This window comes from Oncorhynchus masou, chromosome 9 (assembly GCF_036934945.1).
Source record: "Oncorhynchus masou masou isolate Uvic2021 chromosome 9, UVic_Omas_1.1, whole genome shotgun sequence".
NCBI lineage: Eukaryota > Metazoa > Chordata > Actinopteri > Salmoniformes > Salmonidae > Oncorhynchus > Oncorhynchus masou.
Window position 1 is genome coordinate 3,913,085 of NC_088220.1, and position 19,597 is coordinate 3,932,681.

Below are 19,597 nucleotides of genomic sequence, written 5' to 3' on the forward strand. Positions count from 1 at the left end.
CAAAGCATAGCCCCCACACCACTAGAAGGATATCACCAACTTACCAACTTACAGTGCCTTGCGAAAGTATTCGGCCCCCTTGAACTTTGCGACCTTTTGCCACATTTCAGGCTTCAAACATAAAGATATAAAACTGTATTTTTTGGTGAAGAATCAACAACAAGTGGGACACAATCATGAAGTGGAACGACATTTCTTGGATATTTCAAACTTTTAAAAACTGAAAAATTGGGCGTGCAAAATTATTCAGTCCCCTTAAGTTAATACTTTGTAGCGCCACCTTTTGCTGCGATTACAGCTGTAAGTCACTTGCGGTATGTCTCTATCAGTTTTGCACATCGAGAGACTGAATTTTTTTCCCATTCCTCCTTGCTAAACAGCTCGAGCTCAGTGAGGTTGGATGGAGAGCATTTGTGAACAGTAGTTTTCAGTTCTTTCCACAGATTCTCGATTGGATTCAGGTCTGGACTTTGACTTGGCCATTCTAACACCTGGATATGTTTATTTTTGAACCATTCCATTGTAGATTTTGCTTTATGTTTTGGATCATTGTCTTGTTGGAAGACAAATCTCTGTCCCAGTCTCAGGTCTTTTGCAGACTCCATCAGGTTTTCTTCCAGAATGGGCCTGTATTTGGCTCCATCCATCTTCCCATCAATTTTAACCATCTTCCCTGTCCCTGCTGAAGAAAAGCAGGCCCAAACCATGATGCTGCCACCACCATGTTTGACAGTGGGTATGGTGTGTTCAGGGTGATGAGCTGTGTTGCTTTTACACTAAACATAACGTTTTGCATTGTTGCCAAAAAGTTCAATTTTGGTTTCATCTGACCAGAGCACCTTCTTCCACATGTTTGGTGTGTCTCCCAGGTGGCTTGTGGCAAACTTTAAACGACACTTTTTATGGATATCTTTAAGAAATGGCTTTCTTCTTGCCACTCTTCCATAAAGGCCAGATTTGTGCAATATACGACTGATTGTTGTCCTATGGACAGAGTCTCCCACCTCAGCTGTAGATCTCTGCAGTTCATCCAGAGTGATCATGGGCCTCTTGGCTGCATCTCTGATCAGTCTTCTCCTTGTATGAGCTGAAAGTTTAGAGGGACGGCCAGGTCCTGGTAGATTTGCAGTGGTCTGATACTCCTTCCATTTCAATATTATCGCTTGCACAGTGCTCCTTGGGATGTTTAAAGATTGGGAAATCTTTTTGTATCCAAATCCGGCTTTAAACTTCTTCACAACAGTATCTCGGACCTGCCTGGTGTGTTCCTTGTTCTTCATGATGCTCTCTGCGCTTTTAACGGACTTCTGAGACTATCACAGTGCAGGTGCATTTATACGGAGACTTGATTACACACAGGTGGATTGTATTTATCATCATTAGTCATTTAGGTCAACATTGGATCATTCAGAGATCCTCACTGAACTTCTGGAGAGAGATTGCTGCACTGAAAGTAAAGGGGCTGAATAATTTTGCACGCCCAATTTTTCAGTTTTTGATTTGTTAAAAAAGTTTGAAATATCCAATAAATGTCGTTCCACTTCATGATTGTGTCCCACTTGTTGTTGATTCTTCACAAAAAATACAGTTTTATATCTTTATGTTTGAAGCCTGAAATGTGGCAAAAGGTCGCAAAGTTCAAGGGGGCCGAATACTTTCGCAAGGCACTGTACCATCCTGAGACAAGGCGGAGTATAGCCCACAAAGATCTCCGCCACGGCACAACCCAAGGGGGTTGTACCCTCACCTACCCCCTCCTCCCCTCTGCCTACTCCCCATAACCCCTCCTCTCTCTCCATCCAAGCAGGTTACCCCTGGTGGGCTGCCAGACCCTGCTGAGTCCCATAGTGAGCTGTGGTCCTCCGGGGGTGGTTTTGACACGGCCCACAATTCTCAGCATGGACCATTGTTCTGACGCCTGTCCTGAGAACTGGGCCATCAGGCTGAAGAAACAGAACTACGAAGGAGTCTGGGAGGTGAGAACAGAGACACACACAGACACATATTCACACGTGAGAGGAACAGCATTATAGCTAGATTACTTTATTTATTTATTTTATTTTGTGTATTTTGGGTAGAGGATGGTTTGGCCGGGGGGGGGGGGTTAATACTTGGATGGTTGAACCAGTGAACCAGCCTGGGAATACCAATGCTGTAAGCTTAAAAAAAAAGAAAAATTATATTAAAAAAAAAAAAATCAACCATGCGCAGTTATTCAAATGAAGTGCACACTTCTCCAAGAGGAATTCAATTCTCTCCTCAAATGTCTCCTCTGACATTTAAATTGCATATAACCTCGAGGTACTTCTTAAAGTTCTTAAACCTTGTGTTTCTGACCCCCTGACACCAATTACAAAGACCCCTCTATACAGTACTGTCCTCTGGGCTACAGAGCCGTTCCCCTCTCTACTCTACCTGTAGACTACATTAGAAAGCAGTGCAGAGATCCAACCTCCCCTCACCTTCATATAAATTCTTCAATGTCTGTGTGTCAGCTCAGGAATACTGTATGTCAGAGAGTGAGAGAGAGAGAGAGAGAGAGCTAGAGAAAGAGAGGTAGAGCGAGAGTGAGTGAGAGGGGGTAGGGAGGGAGAGAGGACAAATGAGAGGTCTGTGAGAGGGAGAGAGAGGGAGGGAGGGGGTGAGGTGGGGAGAGAGAGAGGAGGAGAGAGAAAGAGAGGTAGAGCGAGAAGGAGAGAGGGGGGAGAGAGAGAAAGAGAGGTAGAGAGAGAGAGGGGGAGGGGGTGAGGTGGGGAGAGAGAGCGGAGAAGAGAGAAAGAGAGGTAGAGCGAGAAGGAGAGAGGGGGGAGAGAGAGAAAGAGAGGTAGAGAGAGAGGGGGAGGGAAAAAGAGAGAGGGAAGGAGGGAGTGAGGTGGGGAGAGAGAGAGGAGGAGAGAGAAAGAGAAAGAGAGGTAGAGCGAGAGGGAGCGAGGGGGAGAGAGAGAAAGTGATAGAGGTAGAGCGAGAGACAGAAAGAGGGGGGGAAAGAGAAAGAGAGAGGACGAATGAGAGGTCTGTGGGAGGGAGGGAGGGAGGGAGGGAGGGAGGGAGGGAGGGAGGGAGGGAGGGAGGGAGGGAGGGAGGGAGGGAGGGAGGGAGGGAGGAGGGAGGGAATGTGTCATTTTGAAAATCAAGTATACCTTAAATGTCATAGTCATTTAGGCTTTGCCGACAGCTAATTGTTAGATATGGGGGATGTGCTGCTGAAATCAACAAATAGAAACATCAAGCCACTTTCTACATATGTGCCGTTTCTAAAATCTAGTATTGGTTTCAAATGCCAGGATGTTGTACTCATCTCACCACTTCATCTCGTAGAATTAGATGTATACTTAACCACAATGCATTTGGAAGAGGTGGGCTGAGAGTGATTAGGCCCCTTCAAGTTGCCATACCGTACAACTCAACAAGGTTACTTTGTTTGGAACATGCCGAATTGCGAAGCTTCTGCTGTGATGATTACATTTAGTAGTTTTCTTTGTTGCTCTTAAAATGATCACAATTATTATTATTATTTATTTTACCTTTATTTAACTAGGCAAGTCAGTTAAGAACAAATTCTTATTTTCAATGACAGCCTAGGAACAGTGGGTTAACTGCCTGTTCAGGGGCAGAACGACAGATTTGTACCTTGCCAGCTCGGGGGTTACTTCCGGTTACTAGTCCAGCGCTCTAACCACTAGGCTACCCTGCCGCTCCTCCACTCTAACCACTAGGCTACCCTGCCGCCCATTTAATCCTAGGCTACATCTATGAAATAAGTATTTTTAAAAACATTTTGTGGGAGGAATTTCTTGTTTCTAGTTCTCGTGGCCTTCATCAAAGCTTTGAAACTAAATACAAAAAAAAACATATTTTGATTTGTGCGTCGGCACCGCGGGGACTCAGGGCGTTAGCTGTGTTATTGATGTGATGCTAATCAGGCCTTTTGAACGTATGGACTGGTTGAGTTCTGTAGACTAGTCTACCTATTCAATTATTTAATTTATAGATCAAGCCTTAGTAGTCATTCTGATCTCGTTCTCAATGATCAGTGGTTTAGTTTTTTATGTTACTGTCTAGTGGTCCTGAATGTGTGATGCAGCCGACTGTCCATGTTGTTTTGAAATATAATTTTGCTTTGAACCGTTGAACAGTTTAAGTGTGGCGACACAGTATGTTGAAATGGAACCAAATGATCTGTTTCGGCCTTCAGTGCTTTTTAATAAGGATAGATGGGTTAGTCTGACTATAACCAGCCTGTTAACCATGAGGGCTAACCAGCCTGAGTAGGTCTATAACCAAAGTATAACCAGCCTGAGTAGGTCTATAACCAATGTGATGAGTAGGTAACCAGCCAGCCTGAGGTCTATAACCACCAGCCTGAGTAGGTCTATAACCAGCCTGAGTAGGTCTATAACCAGCCTGAGTAGTCTATAACCAGTAGGTCTATAACCATAACCATAACCTGAGAGGTCTATAACCAGCCTATAACCAGCCTAGGTCTATAACCAGCCAGCCTATAACCAGCCTGAGTAGGTCTATAACCAGCCTGTCTATAACCAGTAGGTAACCAGCCTATAACCAGCCTGAGTAGGCCTCTAACCAGCCTGAGTAGGTCTATAACCAGCCAGTCTATAACCAGCCTGAGTAGGTCTATAACCAGCCTGAGTAGGTCTATAACCAGCCTGAGTAGGTCTATAACCAGCCTGAGTAGGTCTATAACCAGTAGGCCTAACCAGCCTAGGTCTATAACCAGCCTGAGTAGGTCTATAACCAGCCTGAGTAGGTCTATAACCAGCCTGAGTAGGTCTATAACCAGCCTGAGTAGGTCTATAACCAGCCTCTAACCAGCCTGAGTAGGTCTATAACCAGCCTGAGTAGGGCCTGAGTAGGTCTATAACCAGCCTGAGTAGGTCTATAACCAGCCTGAGTAGGTCTATAACCAGCCTGAGTAGGTCTATAACCAGCCTGAGTAGGTCTATAACCATAACCAGCCTGAGTAGGTCTATAACCAGCCTGAGTAGGTCTATAACCAGCCTGGGGAGGTCTATAACCAACCTGAGTAGGTCTATAACCAGCCTGAGTAGGTCTATAACCAGCCTGAGTAGGTCTATAACCAGCCTGAGGAGGTCTATAACCAGCCTGAGTAGGTCTATAACCAAGGTCTATAACCAGCCTGAGTAGGTCTATAACCAGCCTAACTATAACCAGCCTGAGTAGGCCTATAACCAGCCTGAGTAGGTCTATAACCAGCCTGAGGAGGCCTATAACCAGCCTGAGTAGGTCTATAACTATAACCAGCCTGAGTAGGTCTATAACCAGCCTAACCAGCCTGAGTAGGTCTATAACCAGCCTGAGTAGGTCTATAACCAGCAGCCTGAGTAGGCCTATAACCAGCCTGAGTAGGCCTATAACCAGCCTGAGTAGGTCTATAACCAGCCTGAGTAGGTCTATAACCAGCCTGAACTATAACCAGCCTGAGTAGGTCTATAACCAGCCTGAGTAGGTCTATAACCAGCCTGAGGTCTATAACCAGCCTGGTAGGTCTATAACCAGCCTGAGTAGGTCTATAACCAGCCTGAGGAGGTCTATAACCAGCCTGAGTAGTCTATAACCAGCCTGAGTAGGTCTATAACCAGCCTGAGTAGGTCTATAACCAGCCTGAGTAGGTCTATAACCAGCCTGAGTAGGTCTATAACCAGCCTGAGTAGGTCTATAACCAGCCTGGAGTGAGGTCTATAACCAGCCTGAGTAGGTCTATAATCAGCCTGAGTAGGTCTATAACCAGCCTGAGTAGGTCTATAACCAGCCTGAGTAGGTCTATAACCAGCCTGAGGTCTATAACCAGCCTGAGTAGGCCTATAACCAGCCTGAGTAGGTCTATAACCAGCCTGAGTAGGTCTATAAGCCTGAGTAGGTCCAGCCTGAGTAGGTCTATAACCAGCCTGAGTAGGTCTATAACCAGCCTGAGGAGGTCTATAACCAGCCTGAGTAGGTCTATAACCAGCCTGAGTAGGTCTATAACCAGCCTGAGTAGGTCTATAACCAGCCTGAGTAGGTCTATAACCAGCCTGAGTAGGTCTATAACCAGCCTGAGTAGGCCTATAACCAGCCTGAGGCCTATAACCAGCCTGAGTAGGTATAACCAGCCTGAGTAGGTCTATAACCAGCCTGAGTAGGTCTATAACCAGCCTGAGTAGGTCTATAACCAGCCTGAGTAGGTCTATAACCAGCCTATAACCAGCCTGAGGAGGTAGGTCTATAACCAGCCTGAGTAGGTCTATAACCAGCCTGAGTAGGTCTATAACCAGCCTGAGTAGGTCTATAACCAGCCTGAGTAGGTCTATAACCAGCCTGAGTAGGTCTATAACCAGCCTGAGTAGGTCTATAACCAGCCTAACCAGTAGGTCTATAACCAGCCAGGCCTTTAACCTGAGTAGGTCTATAACCAGCCTGAGTAGGTCTATAACCAGCCTGAGTAGGTCTATAACCAGCCTGAGTAGGCCTATAACCAGCCTGAGTAGGTAACCAGCCTGAGTAGGTCTAACCAGCCTGAGTAGGTCTATAACCAGCCTGAGTAGGTCTATAACCAGCCTGAGTAGGCCTATAACCAGCCTGAGTAGGTCTATAACCAGCCTGAGGAGGTCTATAACTAGCCTGAGTAGGTCTATAACCAGCCTGAGTAGGTCTATAACCAGCCTGAGTAGGTCTATAACCAGCCTGAGTAGGTCTATAACCAGCCTGTAGGTCTATAACCAGGTCTATAACCAGCCTGAGTAGGTCTATAACCAGCCTGAGTAGGTCTATAACCAGCCTAATAACCAGCCTGAGTAGGTCTATAACCAGCCTGAGTAGGTCTATAACCAGCCTGAGTAGGTCTATAACCAGCCTGAGTAGGTCTATAACCAGCCTAGTAGGTCTATAACCAGCCTGAGTAGGTCTATAACCAGCCTGAGTAGGTCTATAACCAGCCTGAGTAGGTCTATAACCAGCCTGAGTAGGTCTATAACCAGCCTGAGTAGGTCTATAACCAGCCTGAGTAGGTCTATAACCATCCTAGGTCTATAACCAGCCTGAGTAGGTCTATAACCAGCCTGAGTAGGTCTATAACCAGCCTGAGTAGGTCTATAACCAGCCTGAGTATATAACCAGCCTGAGTAGGTAACCAGCCTATAACCAGCCTGAGTAGGTCTATAACCAGCCTGAGTAGGTCTATACCAGCCCAGCCTGAGTAGGTCTATAACCAGCCTGAGTAGGTCTATAACCAGCCTGAGTAGGTCTATAACCAGCCTGAGGAGGCCTTTAACCAGCCTGAGTAGGTCTATAACCAGCCTGAGTAGGTCTATAACCAGCCTGAGTAGGCCTATAACCAGCCTGAGGAGGCCTATAACCAGCCTGAGTAGGTCTATAACCAGCCTGAGTAGGTCTATAACCAGCCTGAGTAGGTCTATAACCAGCCTGAGTAGGTCTATAACCAGCCTGAGTAGGTCTATAACCAGCCTGAGTAGGTCTATAACCCTGGTAGGCCTATAACCAGCCTGAGTAGGTCTATAACCAGTCTATAACCAGCCTGAGTAGGTCTATAACCAGCCTGAGGAGGCCTATAACCAGCCTGAGTAGTCTATAACCAGCCTAGGTCTATAACCAGCCTGAGTAGGTCTATAACCAGCCTGAGTAGTCTATAACCAGTCTATAACCAGCCTGAGTAGGTCTATAACCAGCCTGAGTAGGTCGATAACCAGCCTGAGTAGGTCTATAACCAGCCTGAGTAGGTCTATAACCAGCCTGAGTAGGTCTATAACCAGCCTGAGTAGGCCTATAACCAGCCTGAGTAGGTCTATAACCAGCCTGAGTAGGTCTATAACCAGCCTGAGTAGGTCTATAACCAGCCTGAGTAGGTCTATAACCAGCCTGAGTAGGTCTATAACCAGCCTGAGTAGGTCTATAACCAGCCTGAGTAGGTCTATAACCAGCCTGAGTAGGCTATAACCAGCCTGAGTAGGTCTATAACCAGCCTGAGTAGGTCTATAACCAGCCTGAGTAGGTCTATAACCAGCCTGAGTAGGTCTATAACCAGCCTGAGTAGGTCTATAACCAGCCTGAGTAGGTCTATAACCAGCCTGAGTAGGTCTATAACCAGCCTGAGGAGGCCTATAACCAGCCTGAGTAGGTCTATAACCAGCCTGAGTAGGTCTATAACCAGCCTGAGTAGGTCTATAACCAGCCTGAGAGGTCTATAACCAGCCAGGTCTATAACCAGCCTGAGTAGGTCTATAACCAGCCTGAGTAGGTCTATCACCAGCCTGAGTAGGTCGATAACCAGCCTGAGTAGGTCTATAACCAGCCTGAGGAGGTCTATAACCAGCCTGAGTAGGTCTATAACCAGCCTGAGTAGGTCTATAACCAGCCTGAGTAGGTCTATAACCAGCCTGAGTAGGTCTATAACCAGCCTGAGGAGGTAGGTCTATAACCAGCCTGAGTAGTAGGTCTATAACCAGCCTGAGGAGGCCTATAACCAGCCTGAGTAGGTCTATAACCAGCCTGAGTAGGTCTATAACCAGCCTGAGTAGGTCTATAACCAGCCTGAGTAGGTCTATAACCAGCCTGAGTAGCCTATAACCAGCCTGAGCAGGTCTATAACCAGCCTGAGTAGGTCTATAACCAGATAACCAGCCTGAGTAGGTCTATAACCAGCCTGAGTAGGTCTATAACCAGCCTGAGTATGTATATAACCATCCTGAGTAGGTCTATAACCATCCTGAGTAGGTCTATAACCAGCCTGAGTAGGTCTATAACCAGCCTGAGTAGGTCTATAATCAGCCTGAGTAGGTCTATAACTTCATTAGGTTGAATGTTATAGTCTCTCTATAACCAGCCTTGAGTAGGTCTGGGGCGGCAGGGTAGCCTAGTGGTTAGTTCGTTGTGGCCAAAAGTTTTGAAAATGACACAAATATTAATTTTCAAAAAGTTTTCTGACTCAGTTTGTATGATGGCCATTTGCATATACTCCAGATTGTTATGAAGAGTTATCCGATTAATTAAAATTAATTGCAAAGTCCCTCTTTGCCATGCAAATGAACTGAATCCCCCCAAAATATTTCCACTGCATTTCAGCCCTGCCATAACCAGCCTGAGTAGGTCTATAACCAGCCTGCCACCAAAGCCTGGCAGGCCTATACCAGCTGACAACATGTCAGTGATTCTCTCTATACACCAGCCTTATCACAGGTGTGAGTATTGATAACCAGCCTGAGAGGACAAGGCCGGAGATCACCCTGTCATGCTGATTGAGTTTGAAAAACAGACTGGAAGCTTCAAAAGGAGGGTGGTGCTTGGAATCATTGTTCTTCCTCTGTCAACCATGGTTACCTGCAAGGAAACCATTGCTTTGCACAAAAAAGGTCTTCACAGGCAAGGATATTGCTGCCAGTAACATTGCACCTAAATCAACCATTTATCAGATCATCAAGAACTTCAAGTAGAGCGGTTCAATTGTTATGAAGAAGGCTTTAGGACGCGCAAGAACGTCCAGCAAGCGGCAGAACAGTCTCCTAAAGTTAATTCAGCTGCGGTATCGGGGCACCACCAGTACAGAGCTTGCTCAGGAATGGCAGCAGGCAGGTATGAGTGCATCTGACAAACTCTAAGCATTGATTATGCAAGAATGGGCTGCCATCAGTCAGGATGTGGCCCAGAAGTTAATTGACAGCATGCCAGGGTGGATTGCAGAAGTCTTGAAGAAGAAGGGTCAACACTGCAAATATTGACTCTTTGCATTAACTTTATTTAATTGTCAATAATAAAAGCTTTTGACACTTGTGAAATGCTTGTAATTATACTTCAGTATTCCATAGTACCATCTGCAATACCAAGAGCTGAGCAAAGAAAAGAGTCCCCTCATACAGCTGGTCCTGGGGCTGAGTTCACAAACCTGTTCTACTAACACACTGAAGCCTCAGTCCCCTCATCCAGCTGGTCCTGGGGCTGAGTTCACAAACCTGTTCTACTAACACACTGAAGCCTCAGTCCCCTCATCCAGCTGGTCCTGGGGCTGAGTTCACAAACCTGTTCTACTAACAACTGAAGCCTCAGTCCCCTCATCCAGCTGGTCCTGGGGCTGAGTTCACAAACCTGTTCTACTAACACACTGAAGCCTCAGTCCCCTCATCCAGCTGGTCCTGGGGCTGAGTTCACAAACCTGTTCTACTAACACACTGAAGCCTCAGTCCCCTCATCCAGCTGGTCTGGGGCTGGGAAGCCTCAGTCCCCTCATCCAGCTGGTTCAGTTCAAACCTGTTCTACTAACACACTGAAGCCTCAGTCCCCTCATCCAGCTGGTCCTGGGGCTGAGTTCACAAACCTGTTCTACTAACACACTGAAGCCTCAGAACCAGAACACTTTGTACATTGTTACATCATGTCACTAAAGCAAAATTTGTCACAATCGTTACATAAATAATCGGACCGCAAAGGCTCAAAGTGAGTTCCACATTTGATTGATTGTGAAACTTTTAAAAAAAACACACTAAGTGTGATCCCCAATTAGAGGCAACAATATTCAGCTGCCTTCAATTGGGAACCATACACACACACCAACATAGAAAAATACTATCTAGAAACCCCCTAGTCATAGAGAACCCCGAGGGCTCTCTATGGTCAGGGCGTGACAAAATTGACTTGAACGAAAGAGACAGAGACAGAGACAGAGACAGAGGTGAAAAGAAGGAGATGGAATGATGAGTAGAGGAGACCTCTCTCCTCCTCTCCTCTCCTCTTCTCAAAATCAAAAAAATCTAATTTTATTTGTCACATACACATGGTTAGCAGATGTTAATGAGAGTGTAGCGAAATGCTTGTGCTTCTAGTTCCGACAATGCAGTAATAACCAACAAGTAATCTAACTAACAATTCCAAAACTACTGTCTTATACACAAGTGTAAGGGGATAAAGAATATGTACATAAGGATATATGAATGGGTGATGGTACAGAGCAGCATAGGCAAGATACAGTAGATGGTATCGAGTACAGTATATACATATGAGATGAGTATGTAAACAAAGTGGCATAGTTAAAGTGGCTAGTGATACATGTATTACATAAGGATGCAGTCGATGATATAGAGTACAGTATATACGTATGCATATGAGATGAATAATGTAGGGTATGTAAACATTATATAAGGTAGCATTGTTTAAAGTGGCTAGTGATATATTTACATCATTTCCCATCAATTCCCATTATTAAAGTGGCTGGAGTTGAGTCAGTGTCAGTGTGTTGGCAGCAGCCACTCAATGTTAGTGGTGGCTGTTTAACAGTCTGATGGCCTTGAGATAGAGCTGTTTTTCAGTCTCTCGGTCCCAGCTTTGATGCACCTGTACTGACCTCGCCTTCTGGATGATAGCGGGGTGAACAGGCAGTGGCTCGGGTGGTTGATGTCCTTGATGATCTTTATGGCCTTCCTGTAACATCGGGTGGTGTAAGTGTCCTGGAGGGCAGGTAGTTTGCCCCGGTGATGCGTTGTGCAGACCTCACTACCCTCTGGAGAGCCTTACGGTTGAAGGCGGAGCAGTTGCCGTACCAGGCGGTGATACAGCCCGCCAGGATGCTCTCGATTGTGCATCTGTAGAAGTTTGTGAGTGCTTTTGGTGACAAGCCGAATTTCTTCAGCCTCCTGAGGTTGAAGAGGCGCTGCTGCGCCTTCTTCACGATGCTGTCTGTGTGGGTGGACCAATTCAGTTTGTCAGTGATGTGTATGCCGAGGAACTTAAAACTTACTACCCTCTCCACTACTACTTTCTTCACGATGCTGTCTATGTGGGTGGACCAATTCAGTTTGTCTGTGATGTGTATGCCGAGGAACTTAAAACGTACTACCCTCTCCACTACTGTTCCATCGATGTGGATAGGGGGGTGTTCCCTCTGCTGTTTCCTGAAGTCCACAATCATCTTCGTTTTGTTGACGTTGAGTGTGAGGTTATTTTCCTGACACCACACTCCGAGGGCCCTCACCTCCTCCCTGTAGGCCGTCTCGTCGTTGTTGGTAATCAAGCCTACCACTGTTGTGTCGTCCGCAAACGTGATGATTGAGTTGGAGGCGTGCGTGGCCACACAGTCGTGGGAGAACAGGGTGTACAGGAGAGGGCTCAGAACGCACCCTTGTGGGGCCCCAGTGTTGAGGATCAGCGGAGTGGAGATGTTGTTGCCTACCCTCACCACCTGGGGGCGGCGCGTCAGGAAGTCCAGTACCCAGTTGCACAGGGCGGGGTCGAGACCCAGGGTCTCGAGCTTGATGACGAGCTTGGAGGGTACTATGGTGTTAAATGCCGAGCTGTAGTCGATGAACAGCATTCTCACATAGGTCTTCCTCTTGTCCAGATGGGTTAGGGCAGTGTGCAGTGTGGTTGAGATTGCATCGTCTGTGGACCTATTTGGGCGGTAAGCAAATTGGAGTGGGTCTAGGGTGTCAGGTAGGGTGGAGGTGATATGGTCCTTGACTAGTCTCTCAAAGCACTTCATGATGACAGAAGTGAGTGCTACGGGGCGGTAGTCGTTTAGCTCAATTACCTTAGCTTTCTTGGGAACAGGAACAACGGTGGCCCTCTTGAAGCATGTGGGAACAGCAGACTGAGATAGGGATTGATTGAATATGTCCGTAAACACACCAGCCAGCTGGTCTGCGCATGCTCTGAGGGCGCGGCTGGGGATGCCGCCTGGGCCTGCAGCCTTGCGAGGGTTAACACGTTTAAATGTTTTACTCACCTCGGCTGCAGTGAAGGAGAGTCCGCATATTTTCGTTGCAGGCCGTGTCAGTGGCACTGTATTGTCCTCAAAGTGGGCAAAAAAGTTATTTAGTCTGCCTGGGAGCAAGACATCCTCGTCCGTGATGAGGCTGGTTTTCTTTTTGTAATCCGTGATTGACTGTAGACCCTGCCACATACCTCTTGTGTCTGAGCCGTTGCATTGAGATTGTACTTTGTCTCTATACTGACGGTAAGCTTGTTTGATTGCCTTGCGGAGGGAATAGCTACACTGTTTGTATTCGGTCATGTTTCCGGTCACCTTGCCCTGATTAAAAGCAGTTGTTCTCGCTTTCAGTTTCACGCGAATACTGCCATCTTCAACGCACGTTCTAATGAACTCGCACACCAAATCAGCGTATTCGTCAATGTTGTTGTCTGAAGCAATACGAAACATATCCCAGTCCACGTGATGGAAGCAGTCTTGGAGTGTGGAATCAGATTTGTCGGACCAGCGTTGGACAGACCTCAGCGTGGAAGCTTCTTGTTTTATTTTCTGTCAGTAGGCAGGGATCAACAAAATGGAGTCGTGGTCAGCTTTTCCGAAAGGAGGGCGGGGCAGGGCCTTATATGCGTCGCGGGAGTTAGAATAGCAATGATCCAAGGTTTTGCCAGCCCTGGTTGCGCAATCGATATGCTGATACAATTTAGGGAGTCTTGTTTTCAGATTAGCCTTGTTAAAATCCCCAGCTACAATGAATGCAGCCTCAGGATGTATGGATTCCAGTTTGCAAAGAGTCAAATAAAGTTCGTTCAGAGCCATCGATGTGTCTGCTTGTGGGGGAATATATACGGCTGTGATTATAATCGAAGAGAATTCCCTCGGTAGATAATGCGGTCGACATTTGATTGTGAGGAATTCTAAATCAGGTGAACAGAAGGATTTGAGTTCCTGTATGTTTTTGTGATCACACCACGTCTCGTTAGCCATAAGGCATACGCCCCCGCCCCTCTTCTTACCAGAAAGATGTTTGTTTCTGTCGGCACGATGCGTGGAGAAACCAGCTGGCTGCACCGACTCCGATAGCGTCTCTCCAGTGAGCCATGTTTCCGTGAAGCAAAGAACGTTACAGTCTCTGATGTCCCTCTAGAATGATACCCTTGCTCGGATTTCATCAACCTTGTTGTCAAGAGACTGGACTTTGGCGAGAAGTATACTAGGGAGTGGTGCACGATGTGCCCGTCTCCGGAGTCTGACCAGAAGACCGCCGTTTCCCTCTTTTTACGAAGTCGTTTTTGGGTCGCCGGCTGGGATCCATTCCGTTGTCCTGGGTGAAAGGCAGAACACAGGATCCGCTTCGCGAAAGTCATATTCTTGGTCGTACTGATGGTGAGTTGACGCTGCTCTTATATTCAGTAGTTCTTCTCGACTGTATGTAATGAAACCTAAGATGACCTGGGGTACTAATGTAAGAAATAACACGTAAAAAAAAAAAACTGCATAATTTCCTAGGAACGCGAAGCAAGGCGGCCATCCCTGGCGGCGCCGGAAATGCCACATTACAGCACTACCCCCCCAAAAATGTTTAAAAAATCCTCTCCTCTCCTCTCCCACCTCTAGGCTTATCTTCCCTCCCTCCTCTCTCTCTTCTATTTTATTATCATCAGTCTTTGTCATTCTGCCTGGAGGTGTAAATTGAGGTTGAGAGTTGTCCTCCTCTCTCTCTCTCTCTCTCTCTCTGTCTTCCTCTCTCTCTCTCTCTCTCCCTCTCTGTCTGTCTCTCTGCTTTACTGTTTGTAGGGGTTATTGGCCTGGGGTTGACAGGGGCAGGGGATGGAGGTGGCTTTTTCTTTCCGGGTGGCTGCAGCGACGATACGGAATATCAGGAGGGGAGGTAGAGAGGGTGTTGGGGCGTAGGTCTTCTTTCATGTTCAATATTGGGCATAAATGATTTACCCCTCCGTGTAGGTGGGATGTCAGAGCGATAGATTGGCCTGTCGAAGTCTGAGGTTAGAGCTGCACGCTTAATCATCAGCCTCTGGCTCAGATCTCTCTCTCTGTCTCTCTCTCTGTCTCTGTCTCTCTCTGTCTCTCTCTGTCTCTCTCTGTCTCTCTCTGTCTCTCTCTGTCTCTGTCTCTCTCTGTCTCTCTCTCTCTCTCTCTCAATTCAATTCAATTCGATTCAAGGGCTTTATTGGCATGGGAAACATGTGTTAACATTGCCAATGCAAGTGAGGTAGATAATATATAAAGTGAATATATAAAGTGAAAAACAATAAAAATTAACAGTAAACATTACACATACAGAAGTTTCAAAACAATAAAGACATTACAAATGTCATATTATATATATATAGTGTTTTTACAATGTACAACTGGTTAAAGGACACAAGATAAAATAAATAAGCATGAATATGGGTTGTATTTACAATGGTGTGTGTTTTCTTCACTGGTTGACCTTTCTCATGGCAACAGGTCACAAATCTTGCTGCTCTGATGGCACACTGTGGAATTTCACCCAGTAGATATGGGAGTTTATCAACATTGGATTTGTTTGTCTCTCTAATATGGTCATACATTGGGCAGGAGGTTAGGAAGTGCAGCTCAGTTTCCGCCTCATTTTGTGGGCAGTGAGCACATAGCCTGTCTTCTCTTGAGAGCCATGTCTGCCTACGGCGGCCTTTCTCAATAGCAAGGCTATGCTCACTGAGTCTGTACATAGTCAAAGCTTTCCTTAATTTTGGGTCAGTCACAGTGGTCAGGTATTCTGGCGCTGTGTACTCTCTGTTTAGGGCCAAATAGCATTCTAGTTTGCTCTGTTTTTTTGTTAATTCTTTCCAATGTGTCAAGTAATTATCTTTTTGTTTTCTCATGATTTGGTTGGGTCTAATTGTGCTGTTGTCCTGGGGCTCTGTAGGGTGTGTTTGTGTTTGTGAACAGAGCCCCAGGACCAGCTTGCTTAGGGGACTCTTCTCCAGGTTCATCTCTCTGTAGGTGATGGCTTTGTTATGGAAGGTTTGGGAATCGCTTCCTTTTAGGTGGTTATAGATTTTAACGGTTCTTTTCTGGATTTTGATAATTAGTGGGTATCGGCCTAATTCTGCTCTGCATAGAATGCCCTTCTTGCCTTGTCTCTCAGATCGTTCACATATCTCTCTCTCTCTCTGTCTATCTGTCTATCTCTCTCTCTCTCTCTCTCTCTCTCTGTCTCTGTCTATCTCTCTCTCTCCCTCTGACACAGGACATACAGCCATCTCATAACACTGGTCAAGCATTTCGCTACACTCGCATTAACATCTGCTAACCATGTGTATGTGACAAATAAAATTTGATTTGATTTGACTATGTCCAGATGACACAGGACATAACAACCATATCATAACACTATGTCCAGATGACACAGGACATAACAACCATGTCATAACACTATGTCCAGATGACACAGGACATAACAACCATATCATAACACCATGTCCAGATGACACAGGACATACAGCCATCTCATAACACTATGTCCAGATGACACAGGCATGAATAGCACACCATCCACCGAGCCTAATCAGCACATGCTCTCACAATGCAATATTGTCAGCCATGCCATGTGCATATACTCTGTATAGAAAATAATGCCTAAACCTACTGCTGCAGACACATGACACATGCTAATTACCATCCTAAACCTACTGCTGCAGATACATGACACATGCTAATTAACAACCTAAACCTACTGCTGCAGATACATGACACATGCTAATTAACAACCTAAACCTACTGCTGCAGATACATGACACATGCTAATTAACAACCTAAACCTACTGCTGCAGATACATGACACATGCTAATTAACATCCTAAACCTACTGCTGCAGACACATGACACATGCTAATTAACATCCTAAACCTACTGCTGCAGATACATGACACATGCTAATTAACAATCCTAAACCTACTGCTGCAGATACATGACACATGCTAATTAACATCCTAAACCTACTGCTGCAGATACATGACACATGCTAATTAACAATCCTAAACCTACTGCTGCAGATACATGACACATGCTAATTAACAACCTAAACCTACTGCTGCAGATACATGACACATGCTAATTAACATCCTAAACCTACTGCTGCAGATACATGACACATGCTAATTAACAGCCTAAACCTACTGCTGCAGATACATGACACATGCTAATTAACAGCCTAAACCTACTGCTGCAGATACATGACACATGCTAATTAACAACCTAAACCTACTGCTGCAGATACATGACACATGCTAATTAACAGTCTAAACCTACTGCTGCAGATACATGACACATGCTAATTAACAACCTAAACCTACTGCTGCAGATACATGACACATGATAATTAACATCCTAAACCTACTGCTGCAGATACATGACACATGCTAATTAACAACCTAAACCTACTGCTGCAGATACATGACACATGCTAATTAACAACCTAAACCTACTGCTGCAGATACATGACACATGCTAATTAACAACCTAAACCTACTGCTGCAGATACATGACACATGCTAATTAACACCTAAACCTACTGCTGCAGATACATGACACATGCTAATTAACAACCTAAACCTACTGCTGCAGATACATGACACATGCTAATTAACAACCTAAACCTACTGCTGCAGATACATGACACATGCTAATAACAGCTAAACCTACTGCTGCAGATACATAACACATGCTAATAAACACCTAAACCTACTGCTGCAGATACATGACACATGCTAATTAACATCCTAAACCTACTGCTGCAGATACATGACACATGCTAATTAACAGCCTAAACCTACTGCTGCAGATACATGACACATGCTAATTAACAGCCTAAACCTACTGCTGCAGATACATAAACCTACTGCTGCAGATTATGACACATGCTAATTAACAGCCTAAACCTACTGCTGCATGACACATACATGCTGCAGATACATGACGCATGCTAATCAAACATCCTAAACCTACTGCTGCAGATACATGACACATGCTAATTAACATCCTAAACCTACTGCTGCAGATACATGACACATGCTAATAAACAGCCTAAACCTACTGCTGCAGATACATGACACATGCTAATTAACATCCTAAACCTACTGCTGCAGATACATGACACATGCTAATTAACAGCCTAAACCTACTGCTGCAGATACATGACACATGCTAATTAACAGCCTAAACCTACTGCTGCAGATACATGACACATGATAATTAACAGCCTAAACCTACTGCTGCAGATACATGACACATGATAATTAACATCCTAAACCTACTGCTGCAGATACATGACACATGATAATTAACATCCTAAACCTACTGCTGCAGATACATGACACATGCTAATAAACAGCCTAAACCTACTGCTGCAGATACATGACACATGCTAATTACCATCCTAAGCCTACTGCTGCAGATACATGACACATGCTAATTAACATGCTAATTAACAGCTAAACCTACTGCTGCAGATACATGACACATGCTAATTAACATCCTAAACCTACTGCTGCAGACACATGACACATGCTAATTAACAGCCTAAACCTACTGCTGCAGATACATGACACATGCTAATTAACAGCCTAAACCTACTGCTGCAGATACATGACACATGATAATTAACATCCTAAACCTACTGCTGCAGATACATGACACATGCTAATTAACATCCTAAACCTACTGCTGCAGATACATGACACATGCTAATAAACAGCCTAAACCTACTGCTGCAGATACATGACACATGCTAATTAACAGCCTAAACCTACTGCTGCAGATACATGACACATGCTAATTAACATCCTAAACCTACTGCTGCAGATACATGACACATGCTAATTAACAGCCTAAACCTACTGCTGCAGATACATGACACATGCTAATTAACAGCCTAAACCTACTGCTGCAGATACATGACACATGCTAATAAACAGTCTAAACCTACTGCTGCAGATACATGACACATGACGCATGCTAATTAACATCCTAAACCTACTGCTGCAGATACATGACACATGACACATGCTAATTAACAGTCTAAACCTACTGCTGCAGATACATGACACATGCTAATTAACAGCCTAAACCTACTGCTGCAGATACATGACACATGCTAATTAACATCCTAAACCTACTGCTGCAGATACATGACACATGACACATGCTAATTAACAGTCTAAACCTACTGCTGCAGATACATGACACATGCTAATTAACAGCCTAAACCTACTGCTGCAGATACATGACACATGCTAATTAACAGCCTAAACCTACTGCTGCAGATATGTGACACATGCTAATTAACAGTCTAAACCTACTGCTGCAGATATGTGACACATGCTAATTAACAGCCTAAACTTACTGCTGCAGATACATGACACATGCTAATTAACAGCCTAAACCTACTGCTGCAGATATGTGACACATGCTAATTAACATCCTAAGCCTACTGCTGCAGATATGTGACACATGCTAATTAACAGCCTAAACCTACTGCTGCAGATACATGACACATGCTAATAAACAGCCTAAACCTACTGCTGCAGATACATGACGCATGCTAATTAACATCCTAAACCTACTGCTGCAGATACATGACACATGCTAATTAACAGCCTAAACCTACTGCTGCAGATACATGACACATGCTAATAAACAGCCTAAACCTACTGCTGCAGATACATGACACATGCTAATTAACAGCCTAAACCTACTGCTGCAGATACATGACACATGCTAATTAACAGTCTAAACATACTGCTGCAGATACATGACACATGCTAATTAACATCCTAAACCTACTGATGCAGATACATGACACATGCTAATTAACAGCCTAAACCT

General features: G+C 45.0%; 1 protein-coding gene across 1 annotated transcript in view; it reads left to right on the forward strand.

Moving 5' to 3' along the window:
• Positions 1 to 19,597, forward strand: part of LOC135545392 (netrin receptor UNC5A-like) — a 517,562-nt gene that overhangs the window by 369,731 nt on the left and 128,234 nt on the right. The window contains 1 exon segment of the mRNA XM_064972999.1: positions 1,808 to 1,976. Within this exon segment, the coding sequence (XP_064829071.1) occupies positions 1,808 to 1,976 (169 nt within the window).